A 25745-nucleotide genomic window follows, 5' to 3' on the forward strand; every position below is an offset into this window, starting at 1 on the left:
GCCGGTGGCATGCATTACAAACATACACTATTATTATTATTATTAGTATCGCCCATGTTGGATATGGTTGTCCTTTTAATAATGTACCCGATAGGATGGTCTCAGACTGAAAGAAAGGCTGTCAATTTTTTGTTTGGAGAACCAGATCTTGTTACAAATATTGTGTAAGTCTATCCAAATTGTATAGAAGCATATGGGGCTGTATGTATGTATGTATGTATGTATGTATGTATGTATGTATGTATGTATGTATGCATGTATATGTATGTATGTATATATGTATGTATGTATGTATGTATGTATGTATGTATGTATGTATGTATGTATGTATGTATGTATGTATGTATGTGTGTGTGTATGTATGTATATGTATGTATGTATATATGTATGTATGTATGCATGTATGTATGTATGTATGTATGTATGTATGTATGTGTGTGTGTATGTATGTGTGTATGTATGTATGTATGTATGTATGTGTGTGTATGTATGTATGTATGTGTGTGTATGTATGTATGTATGCATGTGTGTGTGTGTGTATGTATGTATGTATGTATGTGAATATATGTATGTATGTATGTATGTATGTATGTATGCATGGATGTATGTATGTATGTTTGTGTGTATGTATGTATGTATGTATGTATGTATGTATGTATGTATGTATGTATCCATGTATGTGTATGTATGTATGTATGTATGTATGTATGTATGTATGTATGTATGTATGTATGTATGTATGTATGTGTGTGTGTATGTATGTATGTGTATGTATGTATGTACGTACGTATGTATGTGTACGTATGTATGTATATATGTATGTATGTACGTACGTATGTATGTATGGATGTAGGTAGGTAGGTATGTAGGATGGTAGGTAGGTATGTATGCGTGTATGTATGTGTAGAAGGAGTTTCGATGACAATGTGCAGTGTTCAAATGATAATATCAGCTTTGTTTACCTACTCTCTCCTTCATCCATTTAGAATGGGAAAGCGTTGTATCCGCACTCCTCCCCAAAGGCAGTATTGAACATTGGAAATTTTCGTTGTCATCCACTGGTAGACCTATTCATCTTCTGGCATTATTATATCACTTACGTTCCCCTCCCTCAATCGTACTTCAGGTTACAATAATAACAGCTTGAAGTAGGCACGGATGCACATACACACGAACTAGGGAATAGGTGGGCGAACGAACACTTTCCAAAGATCGATTATAAGGAAGCTATAAATGGTGCGATTGTAAGGAAGCTGTAAAAGGTGAACACAGAAACAACCGCCCCATTTGTCATTCTTTAATTTTCTTTGGACAAGATTTTAAATTGGTACATCGTGTAACGAACTGTTGCGTATGTTTGGGATTACTGAACAAGAACCATTTGAAGTTTGAAGTTACGGTTAAAATACAGTAAGATAATAATTTAGACATCTGTCCTAAAAGTGTAGCTTCTGATTTTATTTTGGATTTGTTTTTTAGTTAATGTATTTCTTGGGCAGCATGCCATTTAAATCGTATGAATACATCAAGGAAGAGAGAGTTGTCTCCCTTGCAAAGTATGACAAATTAAAACAAAACGCGTGATTTTGTGTTCTAATGTACATACATGACGCTGATGACGTGGAGATTAAAACTCATAAAAACAGACTAAAGCAAGTCGAGGACAATTTTCATAACATCGTTGAAATGGCATCTCTCAAAGACAAAGTCATCATCATAACAGGTTAGTATCGCTAGGAAAACTCCACGCTACACATTTTACCTGTAAGTTGTAAAGCAGGCTGTGGCCTATATACTACATGGACTCCACTTATTGTAAACACAGTGAGTCAACGTGGTCTTTTTATCACTGAATCGGCCACATTCGGGGACATAAGTTTATCCGGGACGAAGACATTTTCGATATCGCTTTCAGCTGCACAATTACACCTTCCGCAAAACAAGGGACCGGTCATTTTTCCTGTGTGTGTGTGTGTGTGTGTGCGCGCGCGCGCTATTGAATTGGTTTGTCTTTCAAACCAGATTGTTTAAAAATTCTTATATAACCGTTACTAATACAAAGAGAGTTAATAAGTTCTTGATTCTTTTACAGATGAGAGCAAGAATATTTTTGCAAGGTATATAGGGGTCGAAATTTATTTATTTATTTATTTTCAAATCCTCTCCCTTGCCTCTTATGTTAAATTGTTGGTCTCTAAGTTATTCTACGAGGAAGACTTGTCGTTTAGGGGTAGGATGTCTTAGTTATTGAAATTATGTATAGCAGCTGAATTTAAAACAAAATCAGTGCCTTGCACATGGGACAAATTGACTGTTTGTTAGGTCTTTTGCGGCACAAGTCATTACTTATTACCGAGGTAGTTTGAGCAAGTTTGAGTAAGATCACATGTCTAAGGACACAGAACGGTAGCTGTCTCAAGATGTTACACTGGCAGGATTTGAACCCGTATCCTTTCGTTTGCGAGTCTGGCACGCTAACCACTGAGCAGCCGCGGTTTCCAGAATGAACATGACTGGATGCAGATGCGAAAGCGTCATCTTAATACATGCATTTGAAACGATTTGAAACAGCAGGGATATTGAAAGTCATGATTACAAACGTAAATTACTCCTGTCAACATTATGATGTATCTACATATATGTTTTAGTTTAATGTTGTTCAGTTTTCCTTTGTTTTCTTTTTCACGTGATAGATATTGTCATCCTCATTTACTGTCCAAAGACCGCGTTTCTAATATCAGCACAGGCTATGCAGTGTTGCAAAACAATAACTGCATTCTGAAACTACCATGTTTTTTGTACATGAAGCACATTAAGATGTCAGAAAATTATATGAGCTGATGCAATTTCTGAACTACTCCTTCTATTTCTTCTCCTCGTAATACCACTAACTGTATCTTCCTACCACTTTTCATCAGACAAAATTATATTTAATTTATTTTTTAATAAGCTAAATTGATCTGTCTTTTGATTCATATATTTGTACATGTGAATATTACCTCCATAAGAGCTTTTACATTGCATGATCGCATCAATACAGCTGAAAACATTGATAGGAGCTGTATCTTCACACTCATAACATACACATACCATACCTCACCCTTGCGGCTGGCAGCAATTTTGTGTTGTTTTTTTGTTTAAAATGTCTTTTTGACATCCGTGCCCTATAACATCAGTGTTGTCATGAATTTAAAAGGTTCTTTTAAAACTCCAATACAATATAGATACAATATATTACGAAGATTGTAAGATGTACATACTATAAATATTAAATCTGAAATCATGCCTTTCAAAATATATGGAGCAATCTCAAGAAGAACTTGACAACAACAAATAAACATTACATAGTAAATCAGTCGAATAAAGGTGTAACACATTTTTATATAAGATTTTGTCTTTTAAATTTGTGTCAGTTATGTCTCTATCAGCAGTATTTATGCAAAATCTTGGGAATTCAAATTCACCCGTCGCCTATTATTGATTTCAGGCATTGGCACAGTCATTTCATGATGGTAAAATGTCGAGTAGGTAACTACATTCGTCAGCGTCCCTATCTCGTGGAATAAGCATGAAATAGTTTCTCGTTCGAGTGAAATAAAATAAAATAACAACAAGCGAACAACACCCTGAAATTGATAGGAATATTGACATTTAAGTTTGTTTTGCAAGGAAAGAAGAGTACACCAGTGTATATGTGCGAGATACATATTCCGACAAAAGGAGATGCAGCTGTCATTTCCTTCCCTTGCATTAAAGACTGATAGCACTTTTGTTATTATATGGATTTCAGATTATTTGGATTTTCTTTTATTTTTCTATCGCAATATTGCTTCATAAGAGTATGCGGATTTTTAAAAAATAATATACGAGAACACATGGCGGGTCACACATGATTCCCTACAAAACAGGTTAAAAGGTCAATGACATGAGGACGACATAAACAAGTTCGGAATTTGTGCTTAGATTTCCAAGAAAATATAGTCACGTGTTTTATTTTGCGTTTTGTTGCGAAGTAATAAATCTGTCAGAAATAGTCATGCATCGTAACTTGTACATTTGTAATGTGCTTCGACATTGTCAGTACATTATATTTGGAGAAAAAAGAAATGTCACAATAAAAAATAAAATATACATTTATTATCAAATAACATTAGCTCTCCTACTCGATAAACGATAAACGATAACTGTGGACAGTAACAATTTAAACATACCGATGCATACACATGACACACAAAACGTCGAAACATTGTCATAGTGTTACATAATACACACGTCACACATAAAGCAAATACACATTATCATGCAATGACACATGATATAGACATCAGACATAAAGCGTAGAGGTATTATCATGCAATGACACATGATATAGACATCAGACATAAAGCGTAGAGGTATTATCATGCAATGACACATGATATAGACATCAGACATAAAGCTTAGAGGTATTATCATACTATGACACATGATATAGACATCACACATAAAGCGTAGAGGTATTATCATGCAATGACACATGATATAGACATCACACATAAAGCGTAGAGGTATTATCATGCAATGACACATGATATAGACATCACACATAAAGCGTAGAGGTATTATCATACTATGACACATGATACAGACATCACACATAAAGCGTAGAGGTATTATCATACTATGACACATGATATAGACATCACACAAAAAGCGTAGAGGTATTATCATACTATGACACATGATATAGACATCACACAAAAAGCGTAGAGGTATTATCATACTATGACACATGATATAGACATCACACAAAAAGCGTAGAGGTATTATCATACTATGACACATGATATAGACATCACACAAAAAGCGTAGAGGTATTATCATACTATGACACATGATATAGGCATCAGACAAAAAGCGTAGAGGTATTATCATGCAATGACACATGATATAGACATCAGACAAAAAGCGTAGAGGTATTATCATGCAATGACACATGATATAGACATCAGACATAAAGCGTAGATGTATTATCATGCAATGACACATGATATAGACATCAGACAAAAAGCGTAGAGGTATTATCATGCAATGACACATGATATAGACATCAGACAAAAAGCGTAGAGGTATTATCATGCAATGACACATGATATAGACATTAAACAAAAAGCGTAGAGGTATTATCATGCAATGACACATGATATAGACATCAGACAAAAAGCGTAGAGGTATTATCATGCAATGACACATGATATAGACATCAGACAAAAAGCGTAGAGGTATTATCATGCAATGACACATGATATAGACATCAGACAAAAAGCGTAGAGGTATTATCATGCAATGACACATGATATAGACATCAGACAAAAAGCGTAGAGGTATTATCATGCAATGACACATGATATAGACATCAGACAAAAAGCGTAGAGGTATTATCATGCAATGACACATGATATAGACATCACACATAAAGCGTAGAGGTATTATCATCCTATGACACATGATATAGACATCACACATAAAGCGTAGAGGTATTATCATCCTATGACACATGATATAGACATCACACATAAAGCGTAGAGGTATTATCATCCTATGACACATGATATAGACATCACACATAGATATCACACATAAAGCATCGACACATTGTCATGCAATGACACATGATATAGACATCACACATAAAGCATCGACACATTGTCATACTATGACACATGATATAGACATCACACATAAAGCATCGACACATTGTCATGCAATGACACATGATATAGACATCACACATAAAGTATCGACACATTGTCATACTATGACACATGATATAGACATCACATATAAAGCATCGACACATTGTCATACTATGACAAATGATATAGACATCACACATAAAGCATCGACACATTGTCATGCAATGACACATGATATAGACATCACACATAAAGCATCGACACATTGTCATGCAATGACACATGATATAGATATCACACATAAAGCATCGACACATTGTCATCCAATGACACATGATATAGACATCACACATAAAGCATCGACACATTGTCATGCAATGACACATGATATAAACATCACACATAAAGCATCGACACATTGTCATACTATGACACATGATATAGACATCACACATAAAGCATCGACACATTGTCATACTATGACAAATGATATAGACATCACACATAAAGCATCGACACATTGTCATGCAATGACACATGATATAGATATCACACATAAAGCATCGACACATTGTCATCCAATGACACATGATATAGACATCACACATAAAGCATCGACACATTGTCATACTATGACACATGATATAGACATCACACATAAAGCATCGACACATTGTCATGCAATGACACATGATATAGACATCACACATAAAGTATCGACACATTGTCATACTATGACACATGATATAGACATCACACATAAAGCATCGACACATTGTCATGCAATGACACATGATATAGACATCACACATAAAGCATCGACACATTGTCATACTATGACACATGATATAGACATCACACATAAAGCATCGACACATTGTCATGCAATGACACATGATATAGACATCACACATAAAGTATCGACACATTGTCATACTATGACACATGATATAGACATCACACATAAAGCATCGACACATTGTCATGCAATGGCACATGATATAGACATCACACATAAAGCGTAGAGGTATTATCATGCAATGACACATGATACAGACATCACACATAAAGCGTAGAGGCATTGTCATACTATGACACATGATATAGACATCACACATAAAGCAAGGAGACATTGTCATATAATGACACATGATATAGACATCACAAATAAAGTATAGACACATTATCATGTAATGAGATGATATATACATCACATAAAGCACAGGGGAATTGTCATATAATGACACATTATATATACATCACACATAAAGCACAGGGGAATTGTCATATAATGACACATTATATATACATCACACATAAAGCACAGGGGAATTGTCATATAATGACACATTATATATACATCACACATAAAGCACAGGGGAATTGTCATACAATGACACATTATATATACATCACACATAAAGCACAGGGGAATTGTCATAAATTGATAGATGATCTCAAATGAGTAATGATATAACATTGAATTTATGAAACGAGTTGAACAATGTGAAGCTTTTAATAGCCTTTCAAAAGCTGGACATTATTCAATTTGTTTCATAGAACGTTAAATCATTGATTATGTTTGTCACGTAGATTGTATTTTAATGGAAATAAAAGAGCAAGAAGAAGAAATAAATTCATTCATTCTGACTAAAGAGCTGCACCTTTCGTAAAAAAATAATCCTAGGCTCGAATGAAATCTGTCCGTTAAGATTACTTAGATAGTTATGTTACCAATCATTATTGAAAGAGCAAACGTCCTTCCAAATAAATAGAACGTTTGACTCAAGCAACATGTCTGTACAAGTTCAGTACGATGTCACATGGTTTAATTAGAGTTCGGTTTGATAAATGTTTAACAGCGAAAGTGCGTCAGTTTCCGTAAGCATTCCAATTGCTGGATATTCATGTGAATGGTTGGTTATGGATGCAGATATCTCAGATTTACAGTAATGTATTTGTTACCGGATATTTGAATTATTTCGAGCTGGAACAGTCGACTACAGTAGACTTAGACAAGTTTTATCTTGAGTCGGAGCTAAAAACATAATAAGAAGCATTATATAGTTTGAACTGTTGTATCGCGTAAACACGCAGTGGTTGGATAACGTTCTCAGTTTGGAGAACAATTTATGTCCACATTCTTCTGTGAAGAGAGGTGGGTTTATTTGCTCCTAAAAGTGAACATTTAAACCACTCTTGTATATTGGGTGAATAACATGTTACAGATACCCCACCCCCCACTCATCTCCACACTTCCTTTAGTTTTATTTGTTGTTCTTGTTCTTGTTTGAGGTACACAGGTCATAATGAGCCTCTCTCGGGATATGAGCCATATTCAGACAGATGTGACCTTTTTTTCCCCCACGGTTCACTTTGGACAATCGAGATGAGAAAATGGTAAAAGAAAAAAGTCCTAGAAGGCAGGGGTAAGGAAAAAATGTTCCCACATTCACGGCCAATATATATATATATATATATATATATATATATATATATATATATATATATATATATATATATATATATATATATATATTAAAACCACCAGTTAAAGTTAACATGAAAACATTTTTTAATTCACTCATAGATACGAAACGGTATGCCATAGTGTGTCTTCAAAAAATATGTTTATTCACATACATATAATACACTGCTTGTGGAAGTTCGCCGCGTTCGTCAGACTGCGCCATATTCGTACAGTGCTTGTTTTCAGAGATTTTTTTTTTTGTGCATTCATCAGGTGCCAGTTCTGGAATAGGAGCAGCGACAGCGGTGCACTTTGCTGAACTGCAGCCATATCTTGCATTATCTGGCCGCGATGAAGGCAGCCTTCGAAACGTCGCCAAGCTATGTGAGGGGGCTGGTCTCTCATCAGAAAGGGTGCTTATTTTAGCCTACGTCTCTATTCTCGTTGCTAGTATGATAATTTTAATTTTGCGATATCATTCCCCGCCATGAATGCTGAATGGTCCTGTTACTCATGCCCCTAGATCCGTTCAACTGTAATCTGTCCGTCAGACATTGTTTTGCATTTCTCATGCGTTTTAAGTTTCAGAGCGAAGAAACTTTGTAAGTAGATGTGTTTTTGTGATTGTTACACATGTCAAGATAAAAGTGGGTCAGTAAAATTTCGTTTTACTCTCCAGCAACTTAGGATAAGATTCTTTTAGGTCAGTTGCATTGACATTAGCCCAGAAACATGCAGATTTGTATGTGCAGCATCACCCTACCAAAATTAGGTTATAGCGACCTGTAATTTGCACTTCGGTAATTTGGATTAAGTTATGCTTTTAGGTCTGTTTCTGCGTGAGTGTGATTTACATTTTTAACGTAGCTTTAACAATTTTAGTGATGTCGCTACGACGTCTGCAGCGTGACAATTTATACTGATGTTCAGCACAGGGGCATCATGCCGTAGACATGTAACATCATATCTAGTCCAGTCACATTATCCTGACACCAGGCCGACCAATCCTAGCATTGACCTCTTAATGCTGAGAACCAAGAGAGGCAGCTGCATCTGCTGGTACCATTTTTATAAGTCTTTGGTATGACTTGGCCGACGTTCGAACCCGAGATCCCCGGCATCCGAGGCGGACGTTCTCGCCATTTAGGCCACCAGATCGGTTCGTTTCTTGATTATTGATATAACTTGGTATTTACATGCTTAATGGCAAGTACAACATAATCTTGTGAAAGATATGTCACTATCAACCAAACATATGCATCTGTGACCATATGTTCACGCTCTAGTGAATTTATTATTTTCTTGAAATCAATTTTTGGGGTATGATTCGCTCTAGAGACATGCAGTATGGTATGTCGATCAGTCTTGATAAGTACAACATCACCTTACTGAAATTAATCCATTGCGACCGTTCTTTGCACTGCATTGACACTGGCTACGTCTTGCATGTAAGTCCGTTTCTCAGGCACTATGTGTCGGAGAGTCGTGCAGCTTGGTGTTTGGATGTGTATTAATCAATACACCAAAGGTAATCTTTATTTCACGATTCTATGGCTTTGTTGAAATTTTGCATGTTCCACTTAGGTTAGAATACGTGCTTAGCGGTTATTGCGTCCGCCTCAGATGTGGGAGTTCGCGGGTTCGAAACCCGGCAGAGTCATATCAAAGATTTATAAAACTAGTAGTAACAGCTGCTCGATAGGTGCTCAGCATTAAGAGGTTAATGTTAGGAATCGTAGGTATGGTGTCGGAATAATGTGACTCGGTGGGACCACATACTACTTGTCTGTAGTATGATGCCCCAGTGCTAGAAATCACTTTAAACTGCCAAACTGCAAACATAGTTGCGATATGACTAAACAATTGTTAAAGCTACGTTAAAAATCCAAATCACACACACACACACGCGCCATTACACGCAACAGAGGCATGAAGCTTTGCGTGGAAAAGCATCGGGATGAATACAATAAAACCTTATCAAAATCTGGTCACAGTGACCTTCGGTATAGGTTTTGAATTATTCAATTTCTCACGAATTATTTATTCCAGAGTCAGCCAACTTATTGTGTAGGTCGTGTTGAGTACAACGTTTTGGCCACATTTTGCGCTTCAAAAACTTACATTGTACGTTCCAGCCTATTTAGCAGGTATTTACTGGACAGGGGCAAATAGAGATGCAACTTTGTGTGCTGATTCGCCTTGTGGGTGCATTGTCACCATATTAGAATTAGGTGTGTGTGATCTATATTTCATATTTTTCTAGTCTGATTAAGTTTTCCGTTTATGTCACTTTTTCATGCACATTTTGCTACAAGACTATATAAGGGGATCACATGGCATTTGTGTTCATTTATCACATTTCTGGTTAAAATCATTTTTGTCTCTTGCTTTACATTTTAACAGTAACCATTTTCTAGTTCGTGATACAAATTGTTGTGCATGCAAAGCAATTTTTTGTGTGCAAGATTTGAACAAAAGATCTGTCTTTAAATAATTTCGAAGATCTGATGGTATTCTAATGTCTAATGCTGATTTTCAAATGCAGTGAAACTGACAGCAGATAGTTTATAAATGTAACTGCTGAAAAATTTAAATTTCTTTTGCAGATTTTGCTCATCACAGCCGATTTGAATAAAGACGAGGACATTAGACAGATCGTCGACAATACGGTGAAACAGTTCGGGCGAATTGATGTCTTGGTACGTTCCAGTATTTACACAACATTGACTCTTATTTTAAATCAAAATATAAAACGTTTACATTCACAGGACAACAAATTAGTTACATTTTTATTTACAAGCGCTGCGATTATGATTATGCATTGATAACGTTTCATACATTTATACAAACGATTTATGCTCTCTCTCTCTCTCTCTCTCTCTCTCTCTCTCTCTCTCTCTATATATATATATATATATATATATATATATATATATATATATATATATATATATATATATATATATATATATATATATATATATATGTATGTATGTATGTATGTATGTATGTATGTATGTAAAGAGGCCTCGGGTGGCCGAGTGGTCTAAAGCGCCCAATGTTACAGATCACTGTCTTCTCACCTCTGCGTGGGTTCGAGTCTCTGGCTCGGCCAATATGGGTATGTGAGAAAGCTTGCCGACAGCTTCTCATTGGTTGGTGGTTCTTACCGGGGTTTACCCAGGGTCTTCCTCCACCATTTATACTTGCCGCCATGTATAGCCTATATTGTGCTGAAAACTGGCGTTAAACCCTATAACAACAACAACAAGGTATGTAAAACAACAGGATTAGTGTATGTACTCAATTAATTGCAGCATGCAATTTGTTATCGTCGCCAGATAATTAAATCTCCAGAACCTCTGTTTGGAAATTCGCCAAAATTGTTACACACGTTGCCCATCAGGCTCTGGGAGGAGTTATGATTATTAACCCCCTCCCCTGAAAGGGAAATGTAAATCTTGGAGAGGAAGGAGAGGACCTGTAATACATGTAATGTGATGGGGGTTTCCCCATGGCAATCCACGTAAGTAATACAAGTTTTATATTTTTATTTAGGTAAACAATGCTGGTTTCTCAGAATATGTGAGTTTCGCGGACACTTCACTGGATTTGTTTGATCGTATGATAAGAGTAAATATCAGGGCTCCATTTTACCTGTGTCAACTCTGTGCGCCGTACCTGATACAGACCAAAGGTGAAATATATATATATATATATATATATATATATATATATATATATATATATATATATATATATATATATAAACATTATAATCTATTAATTGTGATAAAAAAACAACACAAACGCCGAAAATTCTGTGCAACTAGTTTCGCATTTAATGTATGCTTCTTCAGGCACGAAATGTTTTGAAAGTAACTGATGACGTCTTTTATTTTAAAACAACAATTACGTCATTACATAACGTCATAAATGATATGCATCATTATAACAATTTTATAACAATTATATATGACAGGATCTAAAAGATACACGAGTCTCTAATGAAACTTGAATTAGTAAAATAATAAAATAAACTAGAGACAAACAGTCATACATATAATTATATTGTTATAAAGGATATACAGTATATCAGTGTAAATTATACAATTTTATATAGTGCATTAGCATTAAGTCCATTAGGATACAGAGTATCTAACTTATGAATCCAGTAAGTTTCTTTTATGAGTCTATTCATGTCACCATGCACAATATCTATTGGCATGAAAGAAAAATCAAGTAGAGAGTGATTATTGGTGTTAAAGTGTGTTGAAACATTAGAGGAAAACTGAGGATCTCTATAATTTTTTATATGAAAGCGATGATTATTCATTCTCTTAGAGACTTGGTGTAGTGTTTGTCCAACATATTGCATGCTACATTTTTTACAGGTTATTAAATAAATCACATCAGTTGATATGCAGTTAGTGTTATCGCGTAGAGAAAATACCTCTTTTGTATTAGCACTACTGAAAGAAGTACTTTCTCTTATGTTTGCACATTGAGAACACCGGTGTCTGTTACATTTAGATGACGAAAAGTGTATTTTTTTATTTTCTGTCTGTTTAGTTCTGATTACAAAATCTTGCAAATTCTTGGGTCTTCTATAAGCGAGAACTGGTTTAATTTTGAAAAGTGATTTGACGCTAGTTTTATTGGATAAATTTAGGAGACTATAATATTTATTAATTATACGACCTATATTAGGTAATGAAGGATTATATTGTATTGTGAAATGAATTACATCTCTCTCTCTATTTTACATTCTGCTGTGTTTAAAGCCTCATGTTGATTAAGATTAAGGGCTTTGTTCAGTGCAGAATCAATTATGTATGTAGGATAATTTCTATTTTGGAAATCAAGTTCGTAATTTATTCAAAGAATTTTGTAATTGACAATCATCTGAAATAATACGTCGGTATCTTTTGGCCTGGCTATATGGTATGCCGTTTTTACATAACATGGGATGACATGAAGAATATTCTACATATTGGTGGATATTAGTTTCTTTGATATGAATATTTGTAGAGATAGTGTTATCAATATTTTTTATTACATTTACATCTAAAAATGAAACATTCGTACTTGATGCAGTATAAGTAGTTGTTGTTGTTGTTGTTGTTGTTGTAGGGTTTAACGCCATTTTTCAGCACAAGATAGGCCATACATGGCGGCCAGTATAATTGGTGGAAGAAGAACCCTGGAAAACCCCGGGAAGAACCACCGACCCACGATAAGCCAGTATAAGTAAATTTAATTGTCGGATGAAAATGATTCAGGCGATCAATAAATATTTTAGTTCTTCAGTTGAATGGTTCCAGATCATAAATATGTCATCTAAAAATCTAAACCAAACAGATGGATTAAACTTTTCGTTTTGACGAAAATCTTTTTCTAATTTACCCATGAAAAGGGAAGCGTATGAAGGAGCCATGGGACTACCCATTGCTGTACCCATTATTTGTATTACATATCTTGTGTTGTTAGCTTAATATATCTTTCTATATAAGTGAAGTAGAACGCGGAATCACTCACTTTTAAAGTTTGTTTCGGTCTGGAGTGAGTGTTGAGTAGATTTATTCATTTACAATCATTTGTTGGAATTAACTAGTTTGGAATATTTCTTGTAGCAGTCAATCCATATCTGGATTATTGTGAATTTATTCAAAGATTTTTATATATTTATATCTTTGGATTTACCGTGAAACATGTTAGATTTATCTTTGATTCATTTAAAGACATTTGAATTGTGATCATTAACTTCTTTTATGATGCTAGCAGATACGTGCAATATAGTCATCTTTTGGAATAACGTTGAAGCGTATTCGAATTTGATGGGACTGTTGGAATTGATAGAACATATTTGGAAATATGAATTCACACCATGCTGTAAGTTATTTTTAATACTTTCTCTTTGTATTTTATGGAAACAAACTGATACTTTCAGTTATTTAAAACTTCTTGGTTGTCGCTCTTCTGGTTGCGTAATTTAAAACCCTAGTCGTCGAAGGCTACTGGAGGTCATATGGGAATAAAATTATTCAGTATGCTTAAATGCGGAATCTTTTGGAGTCATTGGAAATTTATCATTACAAGTGCATGGTGTATATGTAGAGTACTGGTCACTACTCACGGGATGTGACCGCCCCGGTGGTTTAATGGTTAGGGCGTCCGCCTCGAAAGCGGAGGGTCGTGGGTTCGAGTCATACCAAAGACTTACACAAATGGTACTAACATCTGCCTCGCTTGACGCTCAGCATTAAGAGGCTAGTGTTAAGACTGGTCGGCGTGGCGTCAGGATAATGTGACAGGTGGGACAGCATGCTACATCTCTGCAGCATGATGCCGTAGTGCTAGACATCACTATAAACTGTCACACTGCAGACATCATAGTAATAATGACTGCAAAATTGTTGAAGCTAGGTTAAAAATCCAAAATCACGCACTCGCGGGATGCGGATGGAATAGAGTGCGGTATTGGTCACTGCATATGGCGTGTTGGATAGTGTATCTTGGATACTACTCACTGCACTTACACTCCTACCCTTTTCGCTGGATAGTATAAACGGTGCCGGATTGTAGGGTCTGTATTGGATAGTATGTTTGGCCCTGTACAAATGTTGAGCCTAAGTCAACGCGATACGCCCACAAACCATTGTCAACATGTTAGATCGCTACAGATATTTGACTGTGATAGTCAATTTTAGTCATAGATGTAATGAAACAGATTTCAGTTTCGTTAAATACCGCCAGGAAGTAAAATAGTGGTAAGGTACTGTAAAGTTTATACCACACCCCATCTCTCTGTCTCTCTGTCTCTCTCTCTCTCTCTCTACAATCGCGTTCAAATTTGGTATAGAGTTAATTTATTCTTTTATTTTCAGAATACTCATTTTTGTAAGGTTTTCTTTGCTTGTGTTCAGAGTTTCTCCAATTTTCTGTCATTTCAGGAACAATCGTGAATGTATCTAGCATAAGTGGTCAACGAGCGGTAACATATTTTCATTTAATTTATTTTTGCCATTGCCTTAACCTTTTGAATAGAATACTTTTTTAAAATAAATTTGTGTAGCTCAAATGCAGTCTAGGCAGAACAACTATTTTTTTTGTACATTCTTTATCAGTCTAAATTATTATGTTTTAAATTTTCTTCATTGAAGCACTACATCTTTCTTTCCTAATGATCTAAATTTAATCTGTGTGTGTGTGTGTGTGTGTGTGTGTGAGAGAGAGAGAGAGAGAGAGAGAGAGAGAGAGAGATATTTGGATTTTTAACGTAACTTTAATGTAGCTACCTCCTGCATCCGAGGCGGACGGAGCGGTTCATCGGAATTTAGTAAGTATCTGTTTATACCAAAATGAAATACACGTTACTTACCTTTGTGAAATATTATTAATTGATATTTATATAGTTAAATAAATTTAAATATTTCATTTGTAACTGCCCTATTAACTTGCTTATAAATCTGATCCAACTGCAAATACAATAGACTTTGATCTGCCGGCGCATGATCCCCTCTCAGATTAGGGTCTCCCTTAATTGCTTTACTGATTGCTCCTAACAATCTACATAGATCCAGATCTACCACCACATTATGCAACGACAGCTCTGTGTCTGTGCTATCTGCAGTTGGATCTGACTTAAACGCGATTACATTCAGTATGTGTGTTTACAAACCATTAGCACTTAGACGCGACTACATACGGTATGTGTGTTTACAAACCATTATCACTTATACGCGACTACATACGGTACATGTGTTTACAAGCCATTTGCACTTAGACGCGACTACATACGGCATGTGTATTTACAAACCATTAGCACTTAGACGCGACTACATACGGTACGTGTGTTTACAAGCCTTTAGCACTTAGACGCGACTACATAAGGTATGTTTGTTTACATGCCATTTGCACTTAAACGCGACTATATACACTGTGTTTTTACAAACCATTAGCACTTAAAGGAGACTATATACAGTATAAAAACCATTAGCACCTAAACGCCGCTATATACGGTACATTGCCGGCTTACCCATTAAACACACACAAGTACATACTAACGGCACCAGCCCAACAGGGTACCATATTTTTTTTCAAAGTAATTGATAACATTGAATGAATTATATATGACCATTTTGATCGAGAAAGAAACTATTTTAAATTAAACATTTAATATAATTGTTATTTTAAATTTAAAAGAATATTTTCTGTCTTAATATTGTTTTTTGTTTTTTTAGTTTGACATTTTGTAAGGGGGGGGGGGGCACCATAATATTTTCAGCGTTTAGGGCCCTGGAAAGCCTTAATCAGGCATTGATACGGTATATGTGTTTACTAACAATTGTCACATAAACTAATTATTATAGTTTCCAGCTGCCATGGTTTATGGAATCACGAAATCAGGATTGGATAACTTCACCAAGAATCTGGCCATTGGTGGGTAACGGAATGCAAGTGCTCTTTTAATTATTGACATTTATAGGTGTTACAATTATTGTAACACTTAGAGTCTCCGTAGTAGTACAGTTGCATATTTGGCTTTCCATTTTCGGTTTTTCATGATTTTACTGTGCAAAAGTATCTTAACAGAGAAATGGTAAATTTCAGAATATGAAAAAAAAAAAATAAATAATCGAAGATTCAATTTTTCTGTTTCAATAGCAAACTTACAATACGATTTTTATTTCTTGTAAATATTTGAATTTTGAAATTAAAATTTTCAAAAGTTACATAGGCTCATTAAATATCTCTCTGTCCCTCTCTCTCTCTCTCTCTCTCTCTCTCTCTCTCTCTCTCTCTATATATATATATATATATATATATATATATATATATATATATATATATGTGTGTGTGTGTGTGTGTGTGTGTGTGTGTGTGTGAAAGATTGCCAGTAGATTCCCGTCAGACGGCGTTTCTTAACAGGGTTTTTCCTGGGTTCTTCCTCTCCTCTACCGGTTTTAATGACTGCCATTTATAGCCTAAAGAAAATGTTGTTGAACCAACAATAACAACAAATAACACGTACTCTTGACTGCTCCAATGATGACACGAGATGGTAAATGAAAGGAATAAGTTGTAGAAAACCTATGAAGGAGGGACAACTACTTTGTAGTGTAGTAAATTTAGAGTATGTGCACTTGGTTAGAGCGCCCCGTTTTAAGCAATTCTTAGATTTGTGTGATTGCTTGTTTGATTATTGGAATTCGGCACCATGGAAATATTCCTGGCCCGAACTAATGAGCTAATTATTAGGAGCAAACGTCACGGAGTGAAGTGTTAGTGTGTTTCCATGATGTCCTGGTTCACTAGTAGTGAATTCCGACCAAAACCGAATGAATGTCCCTGTCGTAAAATAGTCCATATTAAAATCTAGTGGTATACATTGGTAGCTTGACTGCAAGGACAGTACTTACGGTATTAAACCGGCAAATTACACAAGGGCATAAATAAAAAGGGACTTGGCAGACATCGTTTATATCGCCATGTGGGCGAATATGGTGCAATTATATCGGCGAAATGTGCATGGAAAGCATAGAATGACTAGCCCAAGGTGGCAGAGTTAAAATAGTTCCCATTGTTGGTGGTACGGAAACATAATGAAGCCAAAACACGCAGATGTACGGTTGATAGATAGTTGGCAGTTTGGTTTATCTGTGGTCTTGCATTAATTAGAGGAAAATTTAGTTTTAGAATGGACACGTCGGGCTTTCTAATTTACAACTGAGGTTGTATGGAAGTCTTTGGAAAGTCGGGGTAAACTTATGACTTCTAGCGAGAATCGCGCCAGGGTTTGACAACTGCTCGGTCAAGTAAATACCCGTGTGCGTGTAACAGTATATTTATGATGTAGTACTTATAGATATTGGAGTTAAGAGTTCAAATTATGAAAAGGCAATTATGCAAACAAAGTGTATTAATTCTGTGCTTAATAATTGTTTCAAATTACATTAATTCAGTAATTTTGCAAACCATTACAAATGGATTGTTTTATTTTAATTGTTCAAGAATCTCTCAACAAGCTACACATTTGCTTAACGTTTAGTACGTGCACCTTTGATTTACCAAGACTTCATTTTGCCCTACCTTTTTGTGCATTAGGTATCGTTACATTTATTTTCTGATACATTTTAAAATTAATACTTGTCGTATAACGTGTTGTTATAATGTTTTGTTTTATTGTTTTTCTCTGTGCTAGTCTTCAATAATGTCATTGAAATCAATTGCTTTAACCATGATTGATTCTTAATGTATTACACAGAAAAAAACTATATTTGTATATCATTTCAGAGCTTGCAAAGCATAAAGTAAGAGTAAATTCTGTCAAGTAAGTATTATTAAACGATTAATTCATTAAGAACATAATGCATAGACTTTAAATGCAAGGTGTCTCAGTGAGTCAATTTGGCAACCGTATACTTGTATGTGCATCATTCCGTACTTCCTTACATCCTCTGGTGTGTGTGTGTGTGTGTGTGTGTGTGTGTGTGTGTGTGTGTTTTAGATTTTTAACGTAACTTTAACAATTTTTCAGCCATATCGCTACGATGTCTGTAGTGTTACAGTTTATAGTGATGTCTAGCACTGGGGCATCATGCCGCGGACATGTAGCATGATGTCCCACCCAGTCACATTATCCTGACAACAGGCCGACCAGTCCTAACACTAACCTCTTAATGTTGAGTGTCAAGCGAGGCAGCTGTTAGTACCATTTTTGTAAGTCTTTGGTATGACTCGGCCGGGGTTCATACCTGCCCTCTGGATTCTTAATATAGATTACATGCGGCTGCAGTATGCAGGACACGTACAACTTATTGTCTGCGCGTGTGTGTGTTTGTGTCTGTGTGTATATGTGTGTGTGTGTTTGTGTCTGTGTGTATATATGTGTGTGTATATGTGTGTGTGTTTGTGTATGTGTGTTTGTGTCTGTATGTATGTAATGTTTTTCACGAGTTATACTTTATATTTTAAATTATACCCATAAAAAATGAATCGATTTAAATTTCGTTGATCTTTTCATTTAACTTTGTAACAATGGACAAAACTTGGTCGGTCGTGCCAATTATTTTTTATCAATCCCTAATATTTGTACGGTATTCAGTTTGCAAAATAGCTATATATAAAGCTAGAAATGTGCATACTTTGTAATTCGTTCTGAGGGTGTGGTTAAGGATATCACCATCGTTACCCTTCAATCTCAATGTAGTATGGGAAAAGTACTGTTGAAACTTCACAAATATATAGCACTGGACAACAAATTTTTACAAAAGTCATGTTACTGAAATAAAATTAGTCAATTCTTATCAATTTTTATGTGCTGAACACGAATATGACAGTCAAATTGCAAAATTGGCTCTAGTTTTTTTGTAATCTGCAAGAAATTAATGTTTACATAACGAAATGCATTCCAATAGTAAAAGGTCAACTGTAATAGCCTACCTATAAAAAATCAAGTCATTGACTACATCTTAGATTTCTTCGCCTGTCTCTTGTACAGCTGTTCGGGAGCATCTCTGAGGAGTGTCCAGCAGTAGTCAGCCAGCATTGTAGTGGACCATTTTCCCTGGTATCTTTGTTCCATTGTTGCGATATCTTGATGAAAACGTTCGCCGTGTTCATCACTAACAATACCACAGTTGCTAGGAAAGAAATCCAAATGGGAATGAAGGAAGTGAATCTTTAGAGACATATTGCAGCCAAGTTTCTTATACTTCATCAACATGTCTTCTACTAGTTCCTTATAGTTTTCTGCCCTAACATTTCCGAGGAAGTTTGTAGAAACTAGGCGAAAAGCATTCCATGCTTGTTTCGCGTCACCTTCCAGCAAGTTGTTGAACCGGTCATCTTTGAAAAGCTCTCGAATCTGAGGACCCACAAAAACTCCCTCTTTAATCTTTGCTTCGCTGAGTCGAGGGAATTTTTCATGCAGGTATCGGAATGCTGGCAAAGTCCGGTCAATGGCTTTCACGAAGTTCTTCATCAAAACTAGTTTGATGTGAAGGGGTGGTAGCAAGATTTTCTGAGCCTCAACCAGAGCTGGGTGTTGGATATTCTTCTCTCCAATGGCTACATTCTGCCTGTGAGTCCATTCCTTCCTCATGTAGTGCATTTCCCTTGCTCGGCTATCCCACTCGCATAAGAAACACATGTATTTTGTATATCCTTGCTGCAGTCCCATTAAAAGGGCAACTACCTTCAAATCACCACAGAGGTGCCAGCTGTACTTGTTATACTCAATGGAATTCAGTAGCTGCCTTAAGTTATCGTATGTCTCTTTCATGTGGACAGCATACGCTACTGGAATAGATGGAAGAATGTTTCCATTGTGCAAAGGCACAGCCTTGAGACTCAGTTTCGAAGAGTCCACAAATAGTCTCCATTCTTGTGGGTCATGAGTGATTTTTAAAGCATTCATGAGGCCCTCAATATCGGAACAGAATATCAGATTACTTTCCTTTCTGAAGAAAGGCTCCAATTGCTGGTGGCGCTTTCGATATGCAGTAATTGTGACATCTTCTTCTAGAAGATTCCATTGTTGGAGTCTTGATCCTAGCAATTCTGCCTTGTTCTTTGATAAGTCCAAATCACAAATCAGGTCATTTAGTTCTTCCTGTGTTATTCTGTGTGGGGTTGATGATGCACCACAGTGAAAATCTGGATCACTGCATGCTGATGGACCAGGAGAAGAACAGGTCGACTCACCTTTGTCTTCGTCAGATGAATCAAGAGAATATTCTGCTGGAGGTTCTGGAATAGGAAGTCCCTCACCATGTGGAACTGGTCTCAATGCAGACGGAATGTTTGGGTAGACTATTCTCGACTTCTTTCGCTTCGTTATTCCGCCGGAAAGAGGAGGAACCAAGCAGAAGTAACAGTCATTTAGGTGGTTGCTTGGCTCTCTCCACACCATTGGGACTGCAAACGGCATTGATGACCTTTTGCAATTCAAACACTGTGAAAGCTGTGTTGTACATGTAGCACAGCATATATGCGGAGCCCAAGGCTTGTCTTGGTCACCAACCTTGCATCCGAAGTAAAGATGATATGCCTTCTTCACTTGAGAATTGATACTTTTCTTCTGGTTGGCAAATGTCACTTCCCCACAAATATAGCAAAAATTGTCCGCGGTATTAACACACTTTCGAGGCATTACTGTTCTTTATTGTACGTAAATGGATAAAATAATAAGTTTTATGTAACAGTAGCTTGAACTGTCTCGCACAACGTCTAAAATATTTTAAATGCTGAACCTATCTGATTGGGCTTTATATAGTACACTGCTTACGTCAGCTTCAGCAGCCGCCTGGCATTAGTATAATAGGCCTACACATGTATAGTACACTGCTGACGTCAACTTACTTCAGCAGCCGCATGGCATTAGTATTGCATTGCATCAGAAAATGATGCAATCAACTGTGGATGATGTGAGCATGATGGTATTATGCAATGTTACATCATTATTCCGGATGTTGCTGCAGTCCTACTGGAGAAATTTACACAGTGAAACATAGAAAATGAGGTATATGAATATCTTCAAAACGAGAGCCAATACAAATTTTTCACGGTTATATTCGTGTTCGGCACACCAAAATACTACAGATTAGGGCCTTTTCAAGTCAGTAATGATTTCACTGTTGACCAGTGTAGTAGGCAACATACAATGGGTGACACATGTCTATTGTATACCTACACGTACAGCACAATAATACAACAATATTTACAATATAATTCAATACAATACATTGTTCTGCAGTGCAGCACAGAGAAATATATTATAAACATGCATTCGTTAAGCTGAAAAAGTATATTTCCATAATTTTATCTTACTTTTATTTACAGTCCGGGAGTTATTGTAACACCATTCCAAATGAGAGCCGGAATGACCCCGGACACGTATAAGCAGGTATGTTTGCTATAATAAATCGCTGATTCTAGTCTTCTGGCATTTAAAATTTTTTTTTTCAACGATAATCTAAATTTCCTTATTCGTGATTGCCTACATTACAATAGCATACACTTGTGAATTCATAAATATTTGTTTGAATTTATAATATTCGTCTGCGAAAATGGAGTAGCTGTTAGGATTTGGGATACATAGTAAACTTGACTTTGGAGAAAATAATGGTGAAAGTTATGAAGGTATTGTAACTTTATCATATGAAAAGTATATTTTTTATTTTTAGTTTTTGCTACAAAAATGAAAAGAAAGAATTTGTGTTTACGTAGGCGCTTGTAACCTTTTTGGCAATAGTTTTAATTGATTATTTATTGTTTTCAAAATACATTCTTTTATTCCAACGCCTTATTTCGAAAGAATGTATGGATATTATGTCTTTGTAAATTAATATGTATTGAAACATTACACTTGAACTTTTCGTTCTCATCAAAGTACCTAGAGGCGCAAGCTGAAAAGCAACCGTTAGGTGGTGCTGGCGATCCTGTAGAGGTTGCCAAAGCAATTAAGTTCCTTGCTTCAGACGAATCTTCCTTCATCACAGGAGAGCTTCTATTTGTTGACGGAGGGAGACACACCAAGCCTGTCTGAGGAAAGGATGTGCAAGCCAGACTTGGCTTAGGATACCTGTACAACGGCATTTAGATTTACAGCTATATGTAGAAATTGAAAGAGCATGATGTAAGGCTAAACGATGAACAGCTCAGTGATATATATATATATATATATATATATATATATATATATATATATATATATATATATATATATATATATATATATATAATGTATGCGCAGGCAATCGGATATTTTCCATGTCTTATGTACGTTCATTTTGGCATTAGAATAAAATATATTGACTGCATTACACTAGTCCATTTTATATTTTGTAATGTCAAAACGTTTCTATTTAAAAAAAACAAAAACGAAACGGGTTTTTATCTATGCTGCATATTTATATCTCTTAGCGACAACAGTTCGTAGAAGGCGTACACAAAATTACCATCTATATCGTTTGCAAGTTTGTGATCTGGACATAAACTAATAGGCATGTCCTCAAAGTCATCAAGATATTTAATGTCAACAAGACAAGCTGAAAATTCGTACGATTTCCGAGGAGGTATTTTTCGCTTTGAAAACGTAATGGAACGCAAGATTATTTATTGTTGTTTCTTCTTAAGCGCCATAGCGACCTCACGCGAGATAATAATCTCCACCTACCGAACTACGTCACATGATGACATATTAACTTCTGACAAATTTTAGTGACATGTTTATTAAAAGTGATTCTTTTATTCTTGAAAATGTAAAAGTACAGCGATGCATAAATTATACTCCGGTAGATAATATTTATAGTTGTATGTCAAGTTCGTATAATAATAACCTTAGTGTTTAATTTAAGTAAATAATACAAATCAATTTTAAAGTGGTTTGAGAACATGTTCATATAAAAGAAAAATCACTTTGAAGGATTTTAACGTATTTAGTACATAGCCTTCTCTTTATTAACTTAAAATGACTTTTATGTTGCTTTAGAGGTAAATAAATTAAAAATATATAAGAAAATCGTAGATAATTACTGTTTAGAATTCTACTGTCGTACAAAATAGTTATAAAGTTCTCTGCTCGCGAGATGGACTTTTGATTAGTGATGCATGTTGATTTAACCATGTAATTACATGCATAATACATTAGAAGACGAATATATAAAACCATTGTTTTTGTATTTTATTTTTAAATTATGAATTTAAATTTTCATTCTCTATCCCTCATTCAGCTCAGTCACTGAAAGTAAAGATTCAATCAAGTGTTTGAAAGATCAAGATTATAAAGCAATAATTTTGGGAAAAACCAAATATAAATTGTAAATTTGCGAACTTTGAAATATGCAATATCGGACTCAACGTTTCCTATAGAAGACAAACAGATATACATGAATGACCAAAAATTAGGTTTTCCAACTGTTACGCGTTTAGGCTCGAGAAAACAATAACACAAGAAAGAGTTAAAAAAAACTTTGAAAAATGTAACAAATAATTTATTTCCTTGTAAAAATATTGTAAAAACGAAGAAAGATAAAAATAACTTACGGTTTTAAGAATCAAATCCAAAAATAATCCAAGAACAATCCACGATTAAAATTTTCGAAGTCCTAATAATGAAATTTTCTAATGAATCCAAGTTCGATTCCTGACGGAAGAATCCAAGATGGAAGACGATGACGTACGCTGTATCATGTACAGTGTTGTTGTCTACAGTTCCTTGTAGAAACACAAAAATAACACTCCGGTAATGGAAATCCGAATACAATTTTTAAGAAATGTTTTCTTCAAGAATTCTGTATGAGCACACAAATATTTCCAGAGAAACGAATTAATCTTCTAGAATCCAAATAATCTGAAGAATAATTAACATATAACTCGAAAACTTGATACAACAGAAGAAAACGACTTCACATCAAGTGTTTTAAGCCTAGACTGACTAAATTCTCTATAAACATCGGTATAAAACCTGAATACACCGCAAAACATGCCCGGATGAGAGTCACGTGATCATATTTACATCACGTACTCTCAATCGGCCCTGATAATATCCAATCATTTTGCTCTAAGAATAAAATAGAAAAAGTTGTTTACTTCACTAAAAACTATTTACAAGTCGAAGGTCATGTATCCAATACAGCTTAGATCTCACCTTTATTATTCCCACAATAAAAATAAATATAAAAAAGAACTTGTTCACGTGGCTGTTAGTAATTTTGAATTACGGTCGGGAGCTAGGTCAGCTTTAAGTGTTTACAAATGAACAGTCAAGGTAAAAATATTTTCTGAAGAGAATTCCAAAACACGTAAACAAGATAATATTATAATAGAATGTAATAGAATATAAAAAAAATTATAACTGACAACAGACAATAAAATTAAAATACAAAAAAACCCCAACTAAATCAGAATTATGTAACACCAACCATATTCTAGAAACGTTCATTTTTTACAATTCTGTCTCAGTTTATATTTATTTTGTTTCCTTCAATAAAGTTTAAACATATTTTATTTCATACATTTATTGTTGTAGATTATGAACGGTACAGTATAGGAGGCAAGGGATTAGAACGAAACCGAATGGCTTATAATGTTCTCCTTTTACAATACAAGTGTTGTAATTATATATGAATATATGGCAGATGAAATTAAAATTTAATGACAAAATAACTATTTTTAATAACCAAAGTGAGGAGTTTATTGGTTAAATATTACATTACAGAATGTACGGGCGACTACAAGTATTTATGCATTCAAGTTTCGTCTAAGTTTCGGATATCGACTGTTAAATGTGCAAAGTCCGATGTGATTGCTCTTCACCATTATTGATCGAAAAGTCGAGGAACCATTGCAAAGTTTGCAAATATTTATCACATCCATTTCATTATTCCGTCATTCAGCTTGTCGGAGGGAAATGGCGAACATAAGCGTTGCCTGGAGGTGTGTCTAATTTCCGCATTCTGATTGGTTAATCGAACATCATGACTGACAAGCGGCGATAGGTGAATTATATGTGTACATTAGAGATTTCGATTAGTTTGCTTTCGTGATTGGAAAATGTATTCTGCCAAGAACGTAGTTAGATGTTGACTGTGCTC

General features: G+C 35.2%; 1 protein-coding gene across 1 annotated transcript; it reads left to right on the forward strand.

Annotated features, from left to right (window-relative positions):
• The first annotated feature begins 1559 nt into the window (after nt 1-1559).
• On the forward strand, nt 1560-22970 carry LOC149779279 (uncharacterized). Its single transcript, XM_089939879.1, has 9 exons — nt 1560-1723; nt 8419-8558; nt 10752-10844; nt 11704-11842; nt 15099-15139; nt 16518-16587; nt 18442-18478; nt 21991-22054; nt 22541-22970. The coding sequence occupies exons 1-9, from the start codon at nt 1597-1599 to the stop codon at nt 22694-22696; spliced, it is 867 nt and encodes a 288-aa protein (XP_089796005.1). The 5' UTR covers nt 1560-1596; the 3' UTR covers nt 22697-22970.
• The last annotated feature ends 2775 nt before the right edge of the window (nt 22971-25745 follow it).

Source organism: Sinohyriopsis cumingii, chromosome 17, assembly GCF_028554795.1.
Source record: "Sinohyriopsis cumingii isolate HCF-2022 chromosome 17, ASM2855479v2, whole genome shotgun sequence".
NCBI classification, from domain to species: domain Eukaryota; kingdom Metazoa; phylum Mollusca; class Bivalvia; order Unionida; family Unionidae; genus Sinohyriopsis; species Sinohyriopsis cumingii.